Below are 19,858 nucleotides of genomic sequence, written 5' to 3'. Positions count from 1 at the left end.
GTTTTGTGTGCCTTTTATGCTCAACGGCTTCACAAGAATTGGCTATAGGTACTACGTGTCTCGGAAATTGTCCGGGTTTTCTCAAGGCACAATCAGTCATCGTTCATTCTAAGTAGTAGTCGTGTTCGGTGCGAATTCTGGTCGCTTTTGAAACGCCGCGCCATCTTTGTAGCGTGTCAAATTCCCCACTCTATTACAGCGAACCCGCTGAAATTGATCAGTCCTCTCGTGCAGTTGGTTGCGAGAGACCCACATCATCATCTCTGTCGGTAGTGCACGCGTTTCGCTGTTTATATGTGTTTTTGGGGTCGCATTTCCTCCATTCTATACCGACCTCGCGGGGCGGATTCGGTTCAGCGACTTCTCTCCGAACTCGTTCCCGTTGCGCTTTCTTTCCTGGTCTGCGGGAACGGCGACCGCAATGGCGCGACTCGGTGACCGGACCGCATCCTCCAGAAACGTACCGGACCTCGCCGGTTCCCGCTATACGATACAGAGAGGGTCGCGTTGAGCAATTGCTTCCGTATAGGGGCGCCTATATAGTATATATGGGTTCGATTTCCCACAGCGAGAAAGTCTTTGTTGGCCCTCCGGGCTCTTCCGCGGTGCTAGATTGGTTCCTGTTTTCATTGTAGCCTCCCTCCCTCCCCCCTCCCCCTCCTCTTCTCCTCCTCTTCTTGTTCTTTTGTTTTCCTGGCACGCATCCTATTCTTCCTTTCGTCGTTACTATTAGTTCTTTCGCATTTCTTCTTGCGAAGCCCCGTCGGTTGCGTAGTGCACGTCCGGTGTTGCGTTGCTCTCCCCTCTCTATACTCTCCTCCGCCGGTCACGGCCTCACGCGAGTGGGTGGAACCCAACGATGTCCACGAGCGACGGAGAAAAAGAAACCGACCCACCCTTTCCAACCGTGGCGCGTAGGAACGACCTAGCGAAGGGTACGGATGTGTAGCGGTGATGCCATAGAGCGGGACAATGCTCTACCTCGTATCCTGCTGTTGTTTCCCTGGCTCTAGCGGTGATTCCTTCTCTCCGGTACTCACTTTCTTTCTTTTTTTTTCTCTCTTACTGCTGCCCTGAATGTCTCTTCCTGAGGGCAGTTACAGCCTACTCGTAGCACGACACAGACGGACAGTTAGGCCCTCATCGTGACGGCATGCGCCGATGAAACCTGTGGGCTGCGTATAACCCACGCGTACATGTTGTTGCGAGATGCAGTAAAACAGCGCGACTTAGTTACCACGAGAGTTGTCGGTAGATGGGGGTAGGGTAGGGTAGGGGGGTCGTTCAGTATTGTTTGCTTTGATTGTCAGAGGAGAACCTACGATCCTCCAGGAATCGTGACCTAACTACCCGCATGCAGAATGCTAGTATGTCCCGTTAAATGAACTACCTGCAGTGTAGATAGACGCGTTAAACAACAACAACAACAGAAAAGTAGTCTTGGTCATTGCGTTGCGTTTGCAGCTTAAGCATTTAGGCGCTGCAAACGCTTTCCAAGGGAAATAAATTACGAAGCTCGCTTTTTATATATCGCCTCTCCGAATAATAATAATAATAATAATAATGATAATAATAATAATAATAATAATTTGGGCTAACAACACAGTTCGTAGAGGTTCGCATACACGCGACCTCCTCTCGCGCTCACATCTTCGCATGCAGGGACCGACAAAAGAAAAACAGCAATACTGCGCCGAGAGAGGCGCTTAACTTGAAAACCAAAAGCCATCAAGCCGGCACCCGGCCATGCTGCAAACTACCAAACGGGACAGCAGCAGCAACAACAAAAATAAAAGCGGCCTAGGAGCGCTGACTGAGACACTCGTATACACCAGGGGAGGGTAGAAAACAATGAATCCCATTTCGCACACAGGCGTGGGCAGCGGGATCTGCGGCGTACAGTGAGTGAAGAATCACGAACACCGTCTCCACAGGGGAGGGGCACTCCACGACCGTACACTTGCGATGGCACGCACGCACGTACGCACGCACACGCACGCGCTTGCCGATGATGTTCGCCGAGCATAGCACGCCCGATCCACCGGCAAGACGACGACCACAACATTCGTGCGCCCCGAAATGCTCGGTCCGAAGAAAAGGAGGCAGAGTTCTCGGGTGCCGTTGTCCTGGAGGAAGAAGAAGAAGAAAGGAACGACTCTGCTGCGCCTCCGCCCCATAACGTTCGGGCCTCTTTCTGTCTCGGGCCTCGGAGAAACCATCTTGTTTCCGCCAGCTGCTCCTTGGCCATTCGGAGGGAGCCCAGAACCGCAATGTGCGTGCGTCTGTTCTCCCGGAATGATATCGCCGGCCGGCCGGTCTTACAAAATGCGCCTCGCTCTGCCGTGCGGCCGCTTGAAACGAAAGGATAGCGGCGAAGAAGAGAACGCGAAAAGAAGGCGAGGGAATAATAGAGGAGGAACGGTGGTACCGTAGGAAGACTGTTATTCTCCTCTGTCGCCGCGTTCCTATATGGACACCTGCTTGGTGCAGCAGCGCCTATAGAATGGGGAAGCGCTCATTTGAACGCTCCCATATGTTTTATTATTATCTTTTTATTTTTTATCCCGAGGGTAGCGGTGACTATTTTTGTTTTTGGGTTGTTTTGTTTTCATGCTTCCTTTTTGTTGCGACTCGTGCGCCGTCACATCTTTGCAAATGTGCGCGTCGTGGGCTGCGGATGCGTTATTCGCGGGCCGAGCTTATGTGGGTGTGTGCGTGCAAGCACACAATGCTTGGGTGGCGTCGTCGTTGGCTTCCTGCTTCTCCCAGTGGCGGCCCCATTATCTGGCGGGTACTGTGTATTCCTTGCTGTTATCTCTGTACCCCATCCCTTTGCGCTCGCGCTTATAAGGTGGGACCGAATATGTATGTGTGATATGCGCATCTTCTTTTTTGCGTGGCGTTTTTCGTCGACTCGCACGGCCCCGGGGGCGATTTAAAACGAAACGACGATGGCGGTGGAGCGGAGAGCTGAAAAAGGGCAAGATGAACTCGGGCTTCAGTAGAGAGTTCTAGCATAGCTAGCATACTGCGCATGCGCTGTGGCCCCAACCCAGCTCCGCCCCTGTCATTGCCCGTTCTCAGTAGGAGGCGTCCAGTATTCCTGTATGCGTCTACGCTAATACGTCACCGCTGTGCTAAAATTAACCGGCGTTGCTTTTTGTGCTGTACGGCGCGGCAGTGCAATTTTTGTGGGATATTTCTCGTGCGTATTGGGGTGGAGGTTATTTTCCCTAGTTGTTGAGTTTTTATCCATCCGACTTTTCTCCTTGTATTGTATATTTTGGACTTGTCTTTATACCTATACTATTCGCCACCGTTGTCCTAGACGCAGTAGCGATCTTTTGTTGAATGTCGCCTGCTTCCCTCATATTTTTTTCGCGACCTAACGTACCATGCTGCCATACACACGCACTCAGAAAGGAAGCAGTCTAAGTTATGGTCGATTCTTAATCGCTCGAAATTAAGAACGGCAGTAAGGTCGGGGATGCGTCACTCAGAGTAATACATGTCATTTTGAAAACATGGCAGAAGTCAAGCACGCAAACAACATAACTGCGATCAAACCGCGCCTAGTGTTCCTGCTGCTTTCTCTTCCTGCATTTAGGCGCTCATTCAATAATAAAAAGAAATAGAAACTTGCAACTTTCTCGACCGCCTGGTACGACCCCTGACCGCGGGCTTGAAAATAATATGACATAATGGTCCCTTTATGGTTTGTTTGCTTTAGCTGCTACACGAAGCAAAAATGCTGTCACGCACGAGTAAACTCTCCTACTACGCCCGTCAGAGCGTTTCTTCATCCATAAAAACCGTTGTCGCTGCTGCACACGCCCGACTTGCGCTTCAAGCGCCACTACGCGGTTTCTCCCATCTGTCATTCTCGCGAGCGAAAGCCGCTCGAGAAAGAATGAATAAAGAAGGGAAACGATACCCCCTTTCTTAGACGCCGCATGCTTTCAGAGCGGAAGGGACTACACGGCAAGGAAAGCGTCTCCGCGTCAGTTCATCCCGTCCTCGTCATTCTTGTCTCGTCTCATCGTTCAGTTAATGTTGTCGCGCTCGTGCCCAGACTCTGATGCGGCGGGAACAACGACAACAACAACGTTTGTGGAGGAGGTTGCTATCCCTCTTGAGTCGTCTTCGTCGTATACAGTAACATGCCCGACGGTGCCCTTCACTATGCGTTGTTGTTGTTGTAGTTGTTCGACTTGAAGCTTTCACTGCCGGCGCCTACATAGCCCAGCTCCCAAGCACCCTCTGTGCCCACCCCCGCTCCTTCCTTACGTCGGTATAAGGCTTGACAAAGAAGCAAGAGCGTGGCGTCTGAGAATGTTGGCCGCGCTGCTTGTTGTTTGTCGATCCTGTTATTCCAGGGCGAGCGAACAAGAAAGAAGGGAGCGGCGGCGGAGGGCCGCAGTTGGGATGGCGTCTATGTATACGAGGCAGAGGCAGACACCGGAGCTTCGGTCGAGGCGTGGCGTTTTTCTTCCTGTGTACTACGCATGCTGCGTTGTAGGTGCCTGAGGAGGAGCTCGTGTTGTGTCGCCGCTGCTGTGCCTCGGAAACGATTTGCCGCCGCAGTGAGTCCCGACGCACGCTCGATTTGGCCGATCGCGCTGCTCCCAATGTGTGCCGCGTGTTGAGTTGGCTCGTGGAGCGCGAACCGCGCGCGCTTGTTAGCGGTGTAGCCTCTCCGCGGGGTCTATTTCTTTCTGGCTTTTCTGAAGGCGTAGCTCGGCTGTTTGGCAGTGCGACTTGTCTGTGTTGCTCGAGACTGCAGTTTCCTACAGGAGAGTGGCGTGTCTTCTTCCTTTTGAAGACTCCTCCCGTTTAGAAACCGCACTCGCGGTCTCCCGTGCCGTGAGGCGTAGCACGGCTGTAGGCAGCTGCAACACTGGTGACGCGTCGTTAAAGACTCGGGGACGATTCATCTCGCTGCAGCATAATGGGCCCTCCATTGCAGTTCTCCTCTTTAAGCGAGATTTTCCGTCTCCCTCTTTTATATTTCTTTACGCTACGGCTGGTTCCCATGTAGTGCCTTGGGCTTTTGTTCCCTTCAGAAGCACGTGGTTGCTTGGGGACTATGTGACGGTGTCTACGCCCGTATTGCTTTATGGTGCTTCTGGAGAACTTGCGCTCATCTAAAAGCTATAGCGTGAGGCTTCGGATGCGAGGGAGGTAGGCGCTTTGTGTCGTTAGGCTTCGTTTTCCTGAAGAGTTCATGCGCTGCTAGCTTCTCTGTCATTAAGCCTCGCTCCAGAAACCCTATGTGCCGAACTCGTGCTCGCCCGTAACTCTGAAAGTATACGAGCACCGTGCAAGGCACCTCATTTGCTGTTCCTAACGCAATCTAGCTCCACTTTATCACTCGTTTACTTGCCGTAGCGTCGGTTTAGAGAGCACTAATTGAGATATAAAACGCAAACATTTCATTTTTCTTGTTACTTCGTCGGATTCCTACCACACCTAATGGATTCATGGTTATGGGCTTTCTTAACCGCGAACAAGTTTTTCTTTTTCACTCATACAAGGTTTTCTTTCTTTTTTAGCATAACTGGATTGATGCGTTTGGTCATCGCTCTCTGGGTGGTAAGGAGAGAAAGACATCCTCGTTAAAAATAATTAAGCTCTGAATGTGGCCTGGGAATTGTCTGCAAACGTTCAGATTAACTGCGGAATACGCTATCCTCAACATCGATTACTTGCGTAACGGGGGCAACCAATGCGTTTAGGAACTGGTCTGCCCGATCGGCAGAGAGGGCGCGCTACCGGTTTCGTCGCTTGTAAAGGAACTGTCGCTGTGCATATGGTATCCCCCTGCACCGCTCACACTTCCGTCAGCCGCCGTGCTCCAGACACCCGCAGATTATTTTATTCGAGGCGACGCGCAACTCTACCGTTTTTATTGCATCCCTTAATTACTTCTTTGTTCCTTAGTCGCGGACTCCCTGGTACCCACCCCTCCGTACCGCCTATTTATTCCCTTTTTGTTTTGTTTTTCTCTTCCCCTCTCTTACCCCCGCGTGCCGTTTGCTGCTCGCGCCGGCGTTGGTTTTTGCCGCCGCGGTGACCTTCCGCTCCACCTCGCGGGCGTTTTCTCCGGCGGCTCTTGGCTCGTCGCCGCTAACGAGCCGCCTGAAAAGCGGCAGCAGCTCTGCCGGCCGCGACCGCGCGCACAGCAAGTTCGAAGACCTCTTTCTTGCTCCCCCCCTCCCCCCCCTCCCCCCCCCCCCCCCGGCCCTTCTTCCTCCGCTCTTTATTATTTCCTCCTCCCCTCTATCTATCTCTTCTCATTCTCTAGGGCGCTGCTTTATGCAACGCGTATTCTTTCTTTCTTTCTTTCTTTCTTTCTTTCTTTCTTTCTTTCTTTCTTTCTTTCTTTCTTTCTTTCTTTCTTTCTTTCTTTCTTTCTTTCTTTTTACCTCGCAGCTACTCTACACTAATATACGCAACGTCTCGTTTCGGCACCTGTGTATTTGTTTTTATTTGTATCATTACTCTCCGCATTTCTTTGTTTTCTTTTTTACTATCTTTGCCGCTGCTGTTAGTGCCCCCCCTCCCCCATCGGTAACTGCTCTCGCCGCCGCATCTCTCTTTCTCGGTTCTGTAATCGCTGCTTGCCGCGTCCGCACTCTGCTCCGGCTATTTATCCACGCGCGCGCGCGCTCTTCATTTACCTTTTTTTATTTTTCATTCTGTTCGTTCTTTCGGTCTCGCGGGCTATTTTATCTGGCTCGGAAGGCTTCTTCCATTCGCCGCGGCCTCTCTTTTTTCCACCTCTCTGCCCTCTTCTCTCGCTCTGTTGCATCACTCTTATTAGGCTCGCGCTGTTTGTCTTACGCTTTCTGCTGGCGGGCCTCCCTTCGCGAATCGACGCGCCTTTTTGCCTTTTTGCTGCAGCTCGCCGCTCGTTCTTTTGCGGTGGTCGCTCGGCCGCTTCGCTTCTCTACTCCTCTCTCTCTTTCTCTCTCTCTTTCATCTTTTGCAGGCACGCTTTTTATCTCTCCTGCCCTGGCAAACTTACTGGCGCTTTGTTTTGCCACGGCGCTTCTTAAGCGTCGGCACAACTTTCGCACGCGTGCTCGCTGCAGGTCGCTTTCCGTTCGCTCGCAACGCCTTTCCGAGCGCCTCCATACGCAGCAATGCGCTTTGCGTTGTGTTCGCCCCCCCCCCCCCCCCCCTTTTTTTTTTGTGCTATGTGTCGTGTTTGTTGCGTCACTTGTTCGCGCGGTGCTGCAGGGGTTTCGAAGTTGCAGTTATTGCTGTGGCATCACTCTTTATAGTGGTCGTTGTTCTTTGGGCATTTTCGCGCTTGCTCACTGGCTCGTGCGGCTTGGTCTCCTACGCTGAAGCTTTCTGCACGAGCGTCGTTTGTCATCCGAGCCTGGCTGGCGTTGTGGCGAAGAAGCTCGCGTGGCCAGTCTTGCAGGTGGCGAAAGAAGCAGTGAGGAGGAGGAGGAGGGGGAGCCTGAACGTGCAGTGAAGGAGACTTTGAGGATGTTCCCTAGCGCCTGCGCCTTCGCCTTTCTGCTGTGCTCGTGGTTATTTCTAAGGGATTATCGTGGATGCCAGAGGTTACTGAGAAAAGTGACAGCTGACTACATCGCCGTACGGTTGTGTGGATTTGGATTTAATTCTGTGGTTTTTCCGTATGCGTCTGGAGGACACAACTCTGCGTATATGGCTTCGCAAGTGTCCCTCCCAGTGGCTGTGGTGAGGTCGTAATCTCCACGCTGCTCCTCAAACCCGCCTCGAGTGCCGTCTCCGGATTCGTTTCTTTTCATCTTGTGTAATGCTTTTTTTTTTGTTGTGTATAAAGGCGGTGGGGGTAGCGTAACGCTTTACCGCACCCTGCGATTATGGTGCTGCTCGGGGTTTGTTGACCCATCCGCCGCCGTCGAAGAATTGAATTTTCAACCGCGTGCAAGCAAGTGTTCCGTGTCCTTTCGGGAAATCTTACACGCCGTTACATGGTCACGCAAAAATCTTCGACCGCGCGCGCTTGGACAGTTCGTTTACGGTTAACTCTTATGAGGGAGATAAGCGTGTTGAATATACAAAGAAGTGCGTATGTTCTTTAAAAATCTGTTTGGTTCTTTTTCATTATTTACTGAACGTGCGGATTGTAATGCTGTTCTGCAAAACAGTATTGCTTGCCTCGGTTCTCAACAAGCCAAAAAAAAAAAAAAGTATTTGGTCTACAGGTCCGTGTGCGGAGTTAGCCGCTTCAGCAACCACGAGGAACACGTTGGCGCTCCGTCAAGCACTCGCTCGTGCCGCCTTCACCACTGCACGCAATTTCAGCGTGTGCTGGGTGGGAAAGGGTTCCGCTTGTTTTTCTAGCCCGTTTCTTTTTTCTTTTTCGCTGCAGTCCGCAACACGGAAAGACTCTCCGGCGAGGAAATGTAATGAAGGGCTTTCGAAAATGGATTAACTCCCAGCCCTCACCGGGGAGAGCTCGCGCGCGCGCAAATTTCGCGACGCCGTCTGGGGCGGCGGACGAAAAGGCGTTAGCCTGGAACGAGGAAGCTCAGAAAATAAAGAATGGGGGGCCCTCCCGCACCGGTCGGAAGAGGAGGACGAAGAAACCGCGCGCGAGGCGCGGACCTTTGCCGCCTCTTTTGCTGCTGCTGCTGCGGCTGCTGCTCATGATGATGGCGAGTTGTCCAAAGGAAGAGGGACGAGAAACGAACGCGGCTTAGAGGACGGAAGACTATTTTCCTTGCGCGGCGAATTTGACCAGTTTCGTCTGGTCGCACGTCTTTTTTGTTGTTTCTTCTTCTTTCTTCTGTCTTGTCCGTCGTCGCCACCCTCTCCCCCAGTTTCCTTCTCCTACGTCGGCGCATTGTAGTAATGGTGATGAAAGGCCTCTTTCGAGCCAGAGGCGAGTCTGCTCGGCTGCGGGGCGGTGTCGCACTACGCAGCATATATCAAGACGAGAAGGCTTAGGAGGAGGAATTAGCTTCTGCGGATTCTTTTCTGCTTAGCCAAAGCTTAAGTCGTTTGGTTGTCCTTGTTCCGTTTTTCTTCCGTCAGCTTATGTGTTACCACTGCAAGCGGCTCGGCGCGTAAAAAAATAATAATAATAATTTGATAGCCGCTCTCTGTCAGTCTTGCTTTTTCCTAGCGTTCAGAGGCTGTGACAATCGATAAATGCGAAATGGAATTAGAGCTTCCTCCGGAAACGCATCTGCGAGACAGGCAGGTTTTGGTCTGGTGAGCTTGGCAAATGATGTGAATACTCTGTTTAGTAGTCATGTGGCGTGAAATCTTCGGGTTTCTGCGCGTTTCAAAATTGAAAAGAACAAAACAAAAATGATAACATGAACTGGTAGTTGGAAGCCCCGCACACCTCGGAAGCGTGACATCTAGGGGTGTGCGAATATTCGAAATTTTCGAATATAATTCGAATATTATATTTTTAGCATTCGTATTCGATTCGAAATCCACGTATTCGTGTTGTTTCGAATATTCGACACGACGCGAATATTCGTATCTAGCCTAATATTCTATTGCGAGTACTGGCGTTCATTGCGGTCCGCAAGTCTTATCGACAGAGACATAACAACATGGCGGCGCCCGTAGCAATGCGTAACGTTGGGCCACGCAGTAGCTGACTGCGCTGGTGAGCTTCTTTGTGGCTATACCTGCGAGCTGGTATAGTCAGAGCTGTGCACGAAATACCTCGCAATACGTGCCAGTTCAGTGCCAATTGAGAGGGCATTTTCTGTGGCTGGAGAAGTCCATTCAGCTAGAAGGGAACTACTTCTGCCTGACCATGTGGAGCAGCTGGTTTTCCTTCACGACAGTCTTTTATCTTCACCCAGCAACGTGCTGTTGTGCTTATGGCAAGCTAGCCTTGATCAATGCTGTGTACTAGCCATCTTCTCTGATATTTCCACACACACCTTTTGTGCTCATTTCAGCACTGATAGTTGAACTGTGATGTTCTTAGGTGCTCAGATACATGTTTTGTAGTAGTTAAATGCGTCTGTCCTTGATTATTCGATATTCGATTCGATATTCGGAACCAAGTATTCGTATTCGATTCGTATTCGAAAAATTTGATATTCGCACACCCCTAGTGACATCCCTTCAAAATCAAGAGTGAGCAAAACTCGCGCGCAGACCATGTGCCGTTGCGTTTATCGCACGGTACCTTGTCGATTTCGAATTTTGCTGCATATATAATGTCTTCGTATCGAATTTTTTGAATCCGCGCATACTGGCCGGCTTCTTAAACGGCTTTCAAGTGTACACTGACGCGGCTGCAGCATTAAGCACAAACAGCGAAGCATGGAGCGGGGATGGTCAAGCTGCATCAATAGCATATATTCTCTCTTTGCATCCTTCTCCTTTTCCGGACATAAAAAAAAATCGACCATTCCGATAAAAACAGGCTCCAACTTGACGAAAGAAATTTAACTCCTGATGTCTACTAGCAGGCTGCGAGCATTCAAACGGTGATCATCTCTTAAGAGCAAGGCTGATAAGCAGAGAGCTTTGTATTCCGTCACTTTCTGGTTGTCTACATACATATGCACGTGCTTCCTTGTCCTGCATGGATCTGCCCGTATTTGGGTCCGCAGCTTTTGTGACACTGGTGCGGCGCCGTATACCAACGCGCACGCAGTCTTTTTCTTTTTCTGGCAGGCCGTTCATGAGCCACTCCCACGTCTGGAGGAGTCCTCAATGGACGAAGTCGACGACGATGCGTGATGAGGGGGAAAGAGAGAGAGATGGAACTCGGGGAAGTCCTCATCATAACGGCGTCAAATTACAGCGTGCGCGGGCCCCAGGCGCTCGCAGCCAGGAAGGAATCGACGCCCCTCGGCATCGCGAGTTCGCGGCGCGCCTTTTATGCGCATGTATGCGTCGTGTGCGTGCGCGCGCGCTCTTAAGCGGTCGACGTGCTACTTTGGGATGCGTCTCGGGCGTGCACCTCGCTGTCATCGCTCCTTCTTCTTCTTCTTAGTGGAGGCCATGCTTTCAAGGAGTCGAGCCGACTGAATCCCTTGTTAGCGCTGACCCCTCTCGTGTACCTAACTTGGCTCCATTTATGCGCTCGTCTTCGACTGTGCATGCGTTAAAAACTTCAACGCATCCGCTGAGCAGCAGTCTAGTTCTGGAGTCTTGTTATTTTAATGTTCTTTTTTAAGCTTACAGTTTTTTTTTTTTTTAACCTTCCATTTCAAGGTGTCGGTGCGGAAGCTTTCAGATTCCGGTAGTCCGTTCATAGAACAAATGTTTTGGTTTTATTTGGCTGATATACTTGTGTGAAGCGCCTCCGGGTTTGCTCTTCTTTTTTTTTTCTCTCTTTTCGCTTCGGACACAGGGCAGGTCAGTTGCTTTTCTTTGGTTTGTCTGGATGCGTATTTTGCCCTTTATCGTATCCGACGGTTTACGATTTAAAGGAGGCCTTAGAAAAGGCAGCGTCGTCCCGAGGTCGTGCAGTACCGATGTCTGATAAAAATTCGCTATAGCTGTTGAACACGATATTGCCGTTTAAATATATGGAGGTCTGCTCGTTGCGTCAAAAAACTCTCTGTGCTCCACGATGAGTGAGACCCCCCCCCCCCCTCCCCATTAGAGCATAGTAATGCAATGCAAGCTATGCCACTATTCGTTGTATACACCTGGAAGAGTCCTCAAGTTCAACGACGCAATTGGCCGGCAAACACTGGGACTGTCGTGCTCGTTCCATCGACATCTTTCTTCGTTCAGGTCTAGGCGGCGACGTGTTACATTATGCGGAAGGTGTTCTTTGTTTCATCGTGTCGGGAGAGGTCGAGTATATGTTCCCCTCTCCCACTCTTCCCTCTCCCCTCGTTGTGCATTCTTTTCCAGTGCTCTCAGCGGACGTACGTATATAGTAGACATTCAGGGACTCAGCCGGCGTGTGTGTGCGCGCACCACTTTCCATCGGAAATTGCAGGTCTGCGCGCGACTAAGAGCAAACATTAGCTTTTCGCTAAGTAGCCCAGACTGCTGCCCTCCTCGAATATTTTGCCGGGCCGGACCCTCGAGAAGCCACGGTCGCCGTCTCAGTGCCTTTTGTTGTTGACTCTTACGTTTTCTTCTTTTACGCGGCCTCGCCCCCGGTAGCCGAGACACATTGTAGCAGCAGCAGCGGCGGCTTCGACCACATCACGCCCTGACCACCGCCGGCGCGACGGTCGTTAGCGATACTCCTCCCTCTGCGTTCGCGCTCTTTCACGAGTGACCGACATCGCTGGCGCCGAGAGCACAGGCGCACCTGTTGTCCGTGGTCTGCCTGGGCAGAGCTCGTTGTCCTTGACCTTCCTTCTTTTGTTGTTTGTCTTTCCTTTTTCTTTCCGACCTTTCTTGCGCTCTGCATTCACTGCCGTCTCGTACCGGAGACGCTGCGCTATTAATTTCTGTCCGCGGGAGCTGGCATGGGATTGTCGCGCCCCCAGTTATCCCTCGTGAGCGGTGGAACAGCGTCACTCTTTCCCCCGCATTCTCTCTTTGTCTCGCTCGTGCCTCCCGCATGAACGAATTCCGCTTAGAGCGTACATCGGCAGCGAGAGGTGGGCTACGCTGTGATTGCCGGGAGCGGCAGTGGCGCGGCGGCTTCGTTGTGTGTAGAGGTGCTTGTTCTGCGCGAGAAGAACTGTTGGCTTAGCACACAGGCGTCGCGTTTACGACCGCTACTCAAGGAGGAAACGAATCGAAAAAAAAAAAGAAGAGAAATATGCCGTGTGGGGGTCCCCCGCGACGTCTCTATAGCAGGTGGATATTTTTATAGCTTCCAATCTTCGTAAGTCACGTACCTCCTCTTGCGGGTTGTTTTTCTCGCCGGTGTTTGTTTTCATTCGAACTTTTCGATTTTATATTTTGTTTTGTTTTTTTATTATGGAGTCTCGCTCTTTCGCCAAAATTACCCGCCGTGGCAGCAACAGCGGCTGCTCGGAGGAACGTGGGTGTTCGATGGCTATCGAAGAAAATTTATTGCCGAATTTTCTTCCCCGCGATCTTTCTCTTCTTTAAAGTCGACATCTCGCGACACTTGCCAGGACACGAGCACACTCGCACATACGCTCGTACGAAAGCAGCACAAACGCGCTTGGCTGCGCCGCCGACCTGGCCAGGGCGCATGCGCGCTCACTTCCGCTGGCGCGTTAGCGGAGAGTAACGAGCTGCTGTAAATCTCTTTCTCTCCTTTCTCTCTCTCTCTCTCGTTACATCCCGTTCCCATCTCCGCCCGCATGCCGAGTGTGTGTTCGGATCGTACTTGCAATAGTTTGACTGCCCAGTGGTGTCTGCTTTGTCTACGGTTAACCATATAAACGAGGTCTGTCTCGTTGCGTTCAGCCAGCAGGCATCTATCACGCCCTCTGCTAGTCGCAGAAAAGGCTTGGTGCTCTGGGATCCCGCCCACTGCGTCTTGAAAAGCGCGTTTTGACTGTGTGGGTCAAGAATGCTACAACAGCAGGAACGCCGGTTACTCCCGAGCTGGCTGCACTCCGTTCGTACAGAGACTTTTCTCTCTATGGTCGCTGCATCTCTCTCTGGGTTGCCATTTCTACATTTTTAAAAACAGTATTTTTTGTTTTTCTACACCACCCTGCATCGTCTCCGCGGTTTGCAGCTGTTCCCCCGAGACGGTGGCATGCCGGCAGTCATGCACGGCCGGAGCGGCCCTTTTGAAGTTCCCGCGGAGACTGAGCGCAAATGTTTGTGCTGCTAACAACCTGTTTCGACGAGATAACAGCCGCCGTCGTCAGCCTGGATCTCTCCGCTTCTTCTCTGTCTCGCTTCCAGCTTCTCTTCACCCCCTCCCCTCTCTCTCTCTGCCTGCCCTCTCGCCCTTCTACGGAATTCTTGAAACGTTTTAATTGCGCGCGTTTATTGCAACCGGACACAAATTACGGATGGGAAAATAGAGGAATAAAAAGCAGGCGAAGCGCTGCCGCGCCGTGCTGGCGTCACTTAATGTTCGCGGCCGTTTTGCGGTGGCCTCTCGTCTTCATCATCTCCTCGTGCCTTTGCCGTCGCCGTTTTATTATTTTTTTACTGCCCCTAAACTCCCCTCATACGGGCGAGGCGCGGTGTGATTGCGGTCGTAGTTTTGGCCCGCGCTGTCACGAGCTGCTGCAGCTCTTCCGTAGCTTCTCGTTCCCCACCCTTCTTTCGAGCGTGGGCTCGGGCTGATTTAGGTGGGCTCTCCTAGTTTGCGAGCAGGCCGGTGGCTTCTTATGCACCAGACGATGTTCGGCCCCGTCCTCATGTGTCGCTGCCGGAAAATGAAGCTCGTTTTTATCGGGCGACGTCGTTTCGTCACGGACGCTTTGGCCGTCGCCGCCGCCAGCTGTTCCTGCCCACTTGACGGCTTAACGCGCCGCCGAGTAGTCTTCGCTTGTGGAGGATATCCCCGCTATACGCGATGAGTTACGTGTGGGAATCTCGGGCCTCTCGCGCAACGGGTTGACGCGCGTTAGTCTTTCAGTTTTTGGAGTATTGCGTTATATTTACTGTCGCGGTGTATATATTTACTGTGTTATATTTACTGTCGGACTCTGGTCGCGGTCACAGCTTGCCCTGCGAAAGAGAAGCGAGTTCATACTCTCATTACTGAAAAACAAAAGATGTTGCCGAATGTATTAAATGGAGCTGCATGAAATTATAGACCGTCCTATGGGCGGTGGGAACGGAATAAATAAAAGTGTGTGTGTGTGTGTGTGTGTGTGTGTGTGTGTGTGTGTGTGTGTGTGTGTGTGTGTGTGTGTGTGTGTGTGTGTGTGTGTGTGTGTGTGTGTGTGTGTGTGCGTGCGTGCGTGCGTGTGTGCGCGCGCGTGCGTGCGTGCGGAACGGACTTCTAATTAGGAAACATTTACTTTCAACATCTCCTTTAACTCAGTGATGCGACGACATCGGAAGAATGCCCTCTCTCTCCATAGCTCGCGGTTGAATTATATGGCCCGTTACGAAATGTCCTGATATTGTGTGTATGTACATGTTTGCGCGCGCAGTGCCGAACCTTCCAATCGGCCCAACACAAATAGCGTAAAAGCTAGCGAACGCTCCGTTGTAGCTCAGGTTTTCCGCCGTCGCATTTTGAATTCTCAGCGTTAGTCGCCGATAAACTGAGGGCTGTTCCTTCTTTTTGTATTCATTCCTGTTCATTTTTTTTCTTCTCTGATCCAATTTGTTGGAGATTTTCACTAATACCCAGCTTTCCTGCGTGGAAGCAGGGTAGCACTGCAAAGCCGAACCTCGGCATGAACGCGCACGTGGTTGCCGGACGACTGGGGCCATCTATCGGGAGTCTTTCGAATTAGTGACCGCTTTGAGGAACGCTGGGAGCGTTGCCCTTAATCCGGTCTCCCTCTCACGCGACCGCGTAGTCAGTGTTCTCGTACCCCTAGTGCGATATGTATCTGCATGCGTTCTCAACAGTTACCACTCTCTCTCGTTTGGCGTGAGCGGCCTCCCTCGAGGAGTCGGCAACGAAGTAAGCCCCCCGCCGCCGAATCAGCCGCGTGAGCACTCCGAAACCCGAGCACTTCGCGAGGCGGATATCACCGCCAAACATCTCGGTTAGGAACTGCGATCCACCGAATTGGCCGGAAATTAAACCGGTCGCGCCTCGCTGGGGTTTTGCCGCTGCACGCTTCCTCGCAGCTCTCACACGCACACATAGCGCGTGCGTGCAAACATGGACGAGTCAGGGCTGCGCCTGCATTGCTGCCTTTGTTGTTAGGTCTACGCGACGCCGATCATGCAGCTCCGCTTGCGTCCTTGTCTCTATTTTGTCTATGCTTATGAGTGCTTATGTTGACCGTGCGCGACCTTCACGGTGCATCCATGGCCCTCGTCCCTAGTTTGTGCGACACGGCTGTGTGCGACGCGCGCCGTTCTCTTTCACGGCGTCGTTCGTGGTGTTGCTTCCTTTCACGCCCACATTGTTTGCCCCGCCCTGTATCACTCTTGTCTCGCCATCGTTCTCCTCGTCTCTATACTTGTTCGTGATCCCCTGTAATCTGTTAAACTAAAAAAAAAATATAAGGAAAGGAAAATATCAGTGGACGCGCGCCACGCACACACCAGCGCGAACAACACGAAAAAGCGTTCGCTACCGACGGCCGCGCCGACGAGCAAACACCGAGTGCCCGTGAAACCCGCGCGTATCCGTAAACAGTACAGCTGCGCATTTTCACATGAAAAGCGTGCTCCTGTTTCCCCGGAACACGATACTCTCATTTCCCTAATAACCCGCTGCGTCTCATCCCCGCGCGCCGGCGTTTTCAATCTTCCCCACTGGGCGCACGCTCAACATTTTATTTGGCGGTGCACTGCTGTGCGTTTTGTTTTTTTAGTTCCGTGCCTTGACGTCCCTTTCTTAATTATTCTCACTCGCAGGCGTCTACCCCCTCTCAGCGCATGGCGAAGTTACTCCATTTCTTGGCTAGCCTGGTGGGCTGCGGGGTGGCGCGGCCGCAGGGCTAAGCTCGGGGAAAATTAACAGCGGGGTGAAATAACTCAATTAAAACTACGGCGTCCTGGCCACGCGCGTCTCCGTGCTGTGCGGGCTCTCGCGGAAGCTATGTGCGCAGGGCACGAGCTTGTGTGGACTTAGGCGTCGACCCTTTCCCTAACTTTGTACTCGCGTGCGCGTGAGCATAGGCTGCTCTCAGCGATTCTACACGCATCGACGTCCGCGCAAATTGCCCTGTTTGCCGTCAGAGGTTTCCTTATCTCGGCTTCAGATGCTATCTGGGCGAGTGGACGCATGTTTGCTCTGCATTCTCAGGGTATGATGCGCCCCGCGCAGTATTATAGTAATGTACGCGCGGTAAATTGTGGGAGCAGCGTAGCGTCATGTGAATCATAGCGCCCTCCGTCGTCATTTCGCCGCTAGCACGCCCCTTTTCATTGCTCTAAGAGTGCGACGTCCTTGTTCGTTATCTGTATATATTTATAATATCCTGAAAAGCAGGCTTCAGTGGCGTGATACTCGTTATGAGGCAAAGCCACACTTCCAGATCGCTACTAGTCTTCCATGAAGAGCTGGCGCCATAGACCATGCCTAAGCTGAGTTATATTGACCTTCCACATCATCATCGTCGTAATCATCAGCCTGACTACGCCTACTGCAGGGCAAAGGCCTCTCCCATGTCTCTTCAAATAACCCTGTCCTTTGCCAATTGCGGCCACCGCATCCCCGCAAAGTTCTTAATCTCATCCGCCCACCTAACTTTCTGTCGCCCCCTGCTACGCTTGTCTTCTCTTGGAATCCACTCCGTTGCCCTTAATGACCAGCGGTTATCTTGCCGTCGCATTACATTTCTTTTCCACAGTGTCACATAAAACGATATGCTCGTCGATGCCTCCATATTACAGTATCAGATCTTTTGCCACAACACTCAGCGTAGAATCATGCACGGTAAACTGCTGCTGCTCCGAGGTTTTCTTTGTTTGACACTGTAGTTAACGCTATAGAATTCTCGGATCACAGCGAGAAAGCTTAGAATTATGTTGTTAACATATATTATATACAACTTCTACGACTGGCCTTGGACATATAGATGATTCACATATGGACTCCCGGATTTCCCTTCGAGTTTCTCCTCTCTTTAAGGCAATGGGCACGGAATGAACGATATGGTGAGCTGAGCAGGAAACCTAATGAATAAAAAGCGCTGTAAATTGCAACTCTACATGGCAGAAGAATGTTCTAAGTTTTTTTAATTTCATTTCCTTCTTTTTAAACATAACCTCTTTCCTATTCTCTCGCCTTTCTACTTCACCCTGAATGGTTTCATCTTTCACGTTGCTCACGTTTCGCCTCCAGTTCTTCCTGATGTCTTCGTTCACTCCTCCCGTGGCCATTACCATTCGCGTTTCGTGCCACGCACTCAAACAGCGCTTCTATTTTCCCCCTTTCTTTCGTACCCTCTTCTTTTTCCTGAACCTTTCGGCTCACTTTTCTAAGCGCCTTGTGGCGATCTTTCCCTTACACCGCATCCCTATGTGGCGGCCATCTTGGGAACTTCTTCCGCGCCTTCCCCCTCCTTCCCGCCTCCTCATATACCATCGTCGTTTTGTCTCTCCGATCCTGAATTCAGCCCATTCCCCTTGGCTTCACCCGCCCACTTCTCTTTGTCTTGGACTTTCTCTTTTTTTTTTTTGTTCCTCCTTCCATTTATACGCGCTCCAAAATTCCTCCTTTTGTTTCTGTCTCTGGCCCGCCCGCCGCCGCGCGACCATCTTGAGCCTGCCTCAGGCGCGATATGTCCCGCGTTCGTTCGCTGCTTCTAGTCGCCTCCCCCTTTTTTATACTTCTCTCTTGTATTTGTACGTAGTGCCTGTTCCTATCTAAAGCGATTCTCTCTTCACCTTCGTCCTCTCCGACGGCAGACTCTTAGCCCACTCTTTCTTTCCTTCCTTCCTTCGCCCGTCCTCCTCGCCTTCCTGCCTCGCTTCCCTCCTTTGGTGCATGCGTTTTCATTCGCCTCTGTTTTTCTGATAGTTGGCCGTGTGTGTGATTCGTATGCGTCCTGTCTCTGTCTCTCTCTCTCCCTCTCACGAAGTGTATGGCTCCGCTTTCCGTTTCTCTTGGTGGTTGCGTGTCCGGTCGTATATAAGGCCCTATAAGTAGCTTCAAACGGCTCGCCTTTCACATGATGATGCGATGCGGAATGGCCGCGCAGCTCGATATGGCTTCGCGGCTGGAGAAGTCTGGCGAAAGCGGGGGAGGAGGAAGGAGTACTCTGGGTCGAAACAAAAAGAGTACTCCTTGCGAAGACCGGTACAGTTTTGTTCGCACCGCCGCACAGTGGTTTTTACTCTTTTTTTATGTTCCTTCTCCTCCGGCCGGCCGAAGAATTGCTCGACTTCATCGCGGGTTCTTTTTCAGGCCTCGAAATTGCCTTTATTCTGCTTGCCTGATTGCTGACGCCTTTGCCTTCCTTCCTGCTTTTTCGGAACTAAATTGCTGTCGGATATCTTTCATCCTTGTTCTGTCCTGCAAACTGCACCTGGTCTTAAGTTTTGTGGCGTACTCGTCTCCTTCCTCGGACATGAAAAGGTTCTTGGGAGGCCTATTTTTGAAGATATGCATTACATGTTTGATTCAGCTGACGTAAACAGAGGCTAGCCTATAGGTTCGCAAATGCGGTCTGACGATTCCTTCCGTCAACATCATGGTCGCAGCAGGGAAAATGTATCTTTCGATGGAAATACTGCCGTTATACACCACTGACCTTGCGTAGTCCCCCAATAGGCTTTGGTTGTTTTACTGCCGTCGTAAACGCGGTTTTGCCGTCTCGCTGCTCCGAGACGTTTTATATCGGACCTATTTCCCAAGCTTCTGACAGATCGTTTCCTGCTACATGATGCAATAGTACAGTTATTCGCCCACCCTGTCACTTTCTGCCCAGCCACCTTTAATGCATAAAACGGTAGTCGGGGCGTCAGCGTTGAGTTTAAAAAGGAAAACTTCGATGTTGTGAAAGCCGACAAAAAGCCCATCGTGAAATAGAGGTAGTTACAGTTCATCCAATTTTTTTTTTCTTTGATGCGGTTAATCTAAGCGCAGGTAACCTTTATACGAAGCACGCGATAACGCGCATTGTGCAGCCGGACGTGGTGCAGTGATAACACGTAGTTTCCGTCTTCTGTTGTCAGTTCACCGTGGCACTTAGTTTATTGCCTTTGCAGCACCCATAAGCGAGCAGGAAGAAAACGAACGGTTATCAGTGCTGGCGTGTCTAAAAAGAAAGAAAGAAAGAAAGAAAGAAAGAAGGAAAGCGAAGGAAAATGAAAGTGCAGACCAGAAGGTGCAGATATAGTGACAAAAAGAAAGGCTGTGGGGGCTTGAGGCAGGGAGGGG

General features: G+C 51.3%; 1 protein-coding gene across 12 annotated transcripts in view; it reads left to right on the top strand.

Moving 5' to 3' along the window:
* The window catches only part of Eph (Eph receptor tyrosine kinase), a 255,410-nt gene that overhangs the window by 182,322 nt on the left and 53,230 nt on the right, over positions 1-19,858 (top strand). For 7 of the 12 annotated variants that reach the window (XM_089574615.1, XM_089574610.1, XM_089574608.1 and 4 more), the window contains exon 1: positions 2,458-2,791. The exons of 2 other annotated variants lie outside the window; for them this stretch is intronic. In XM_089574615.1, the coding sequence (XP_089430741.1) occupies positions 2,611-2,791 (181 nt within the window). In that variant the 5' untranslated portion in view covers positions 2,458-2,610. Of the gene's footprint in view, positions 1-2,457; positions 2,792-19,858 lie in introns of those variants that run through there. 3 more of the 12 variants (XM_089574603.1, XM_089574612.1, XM_089574605.1) reach the window with 3 other exon arrangements.

This window comes from Amblyomma mixtum, chromosome 2 (genome assembly GCF_055824585.1).
Source record: "Amblyomma mixtum isolate Tamu chromosome 2, ASM5582458v1, whole genome shotgun sequence".
Classification (NCBI taxonomy): domain Eukaryota; kingdom Metazoa; phylum Arthropoda; class Arachnida; order Ixodida; family Ixodidae; genus Amblyomma; species Amblyomma mixtum.
Note: the sequence above shows the minus strand (reverse complement) of the source record. Positions and strands in the feature narration are given on the sequence as shown.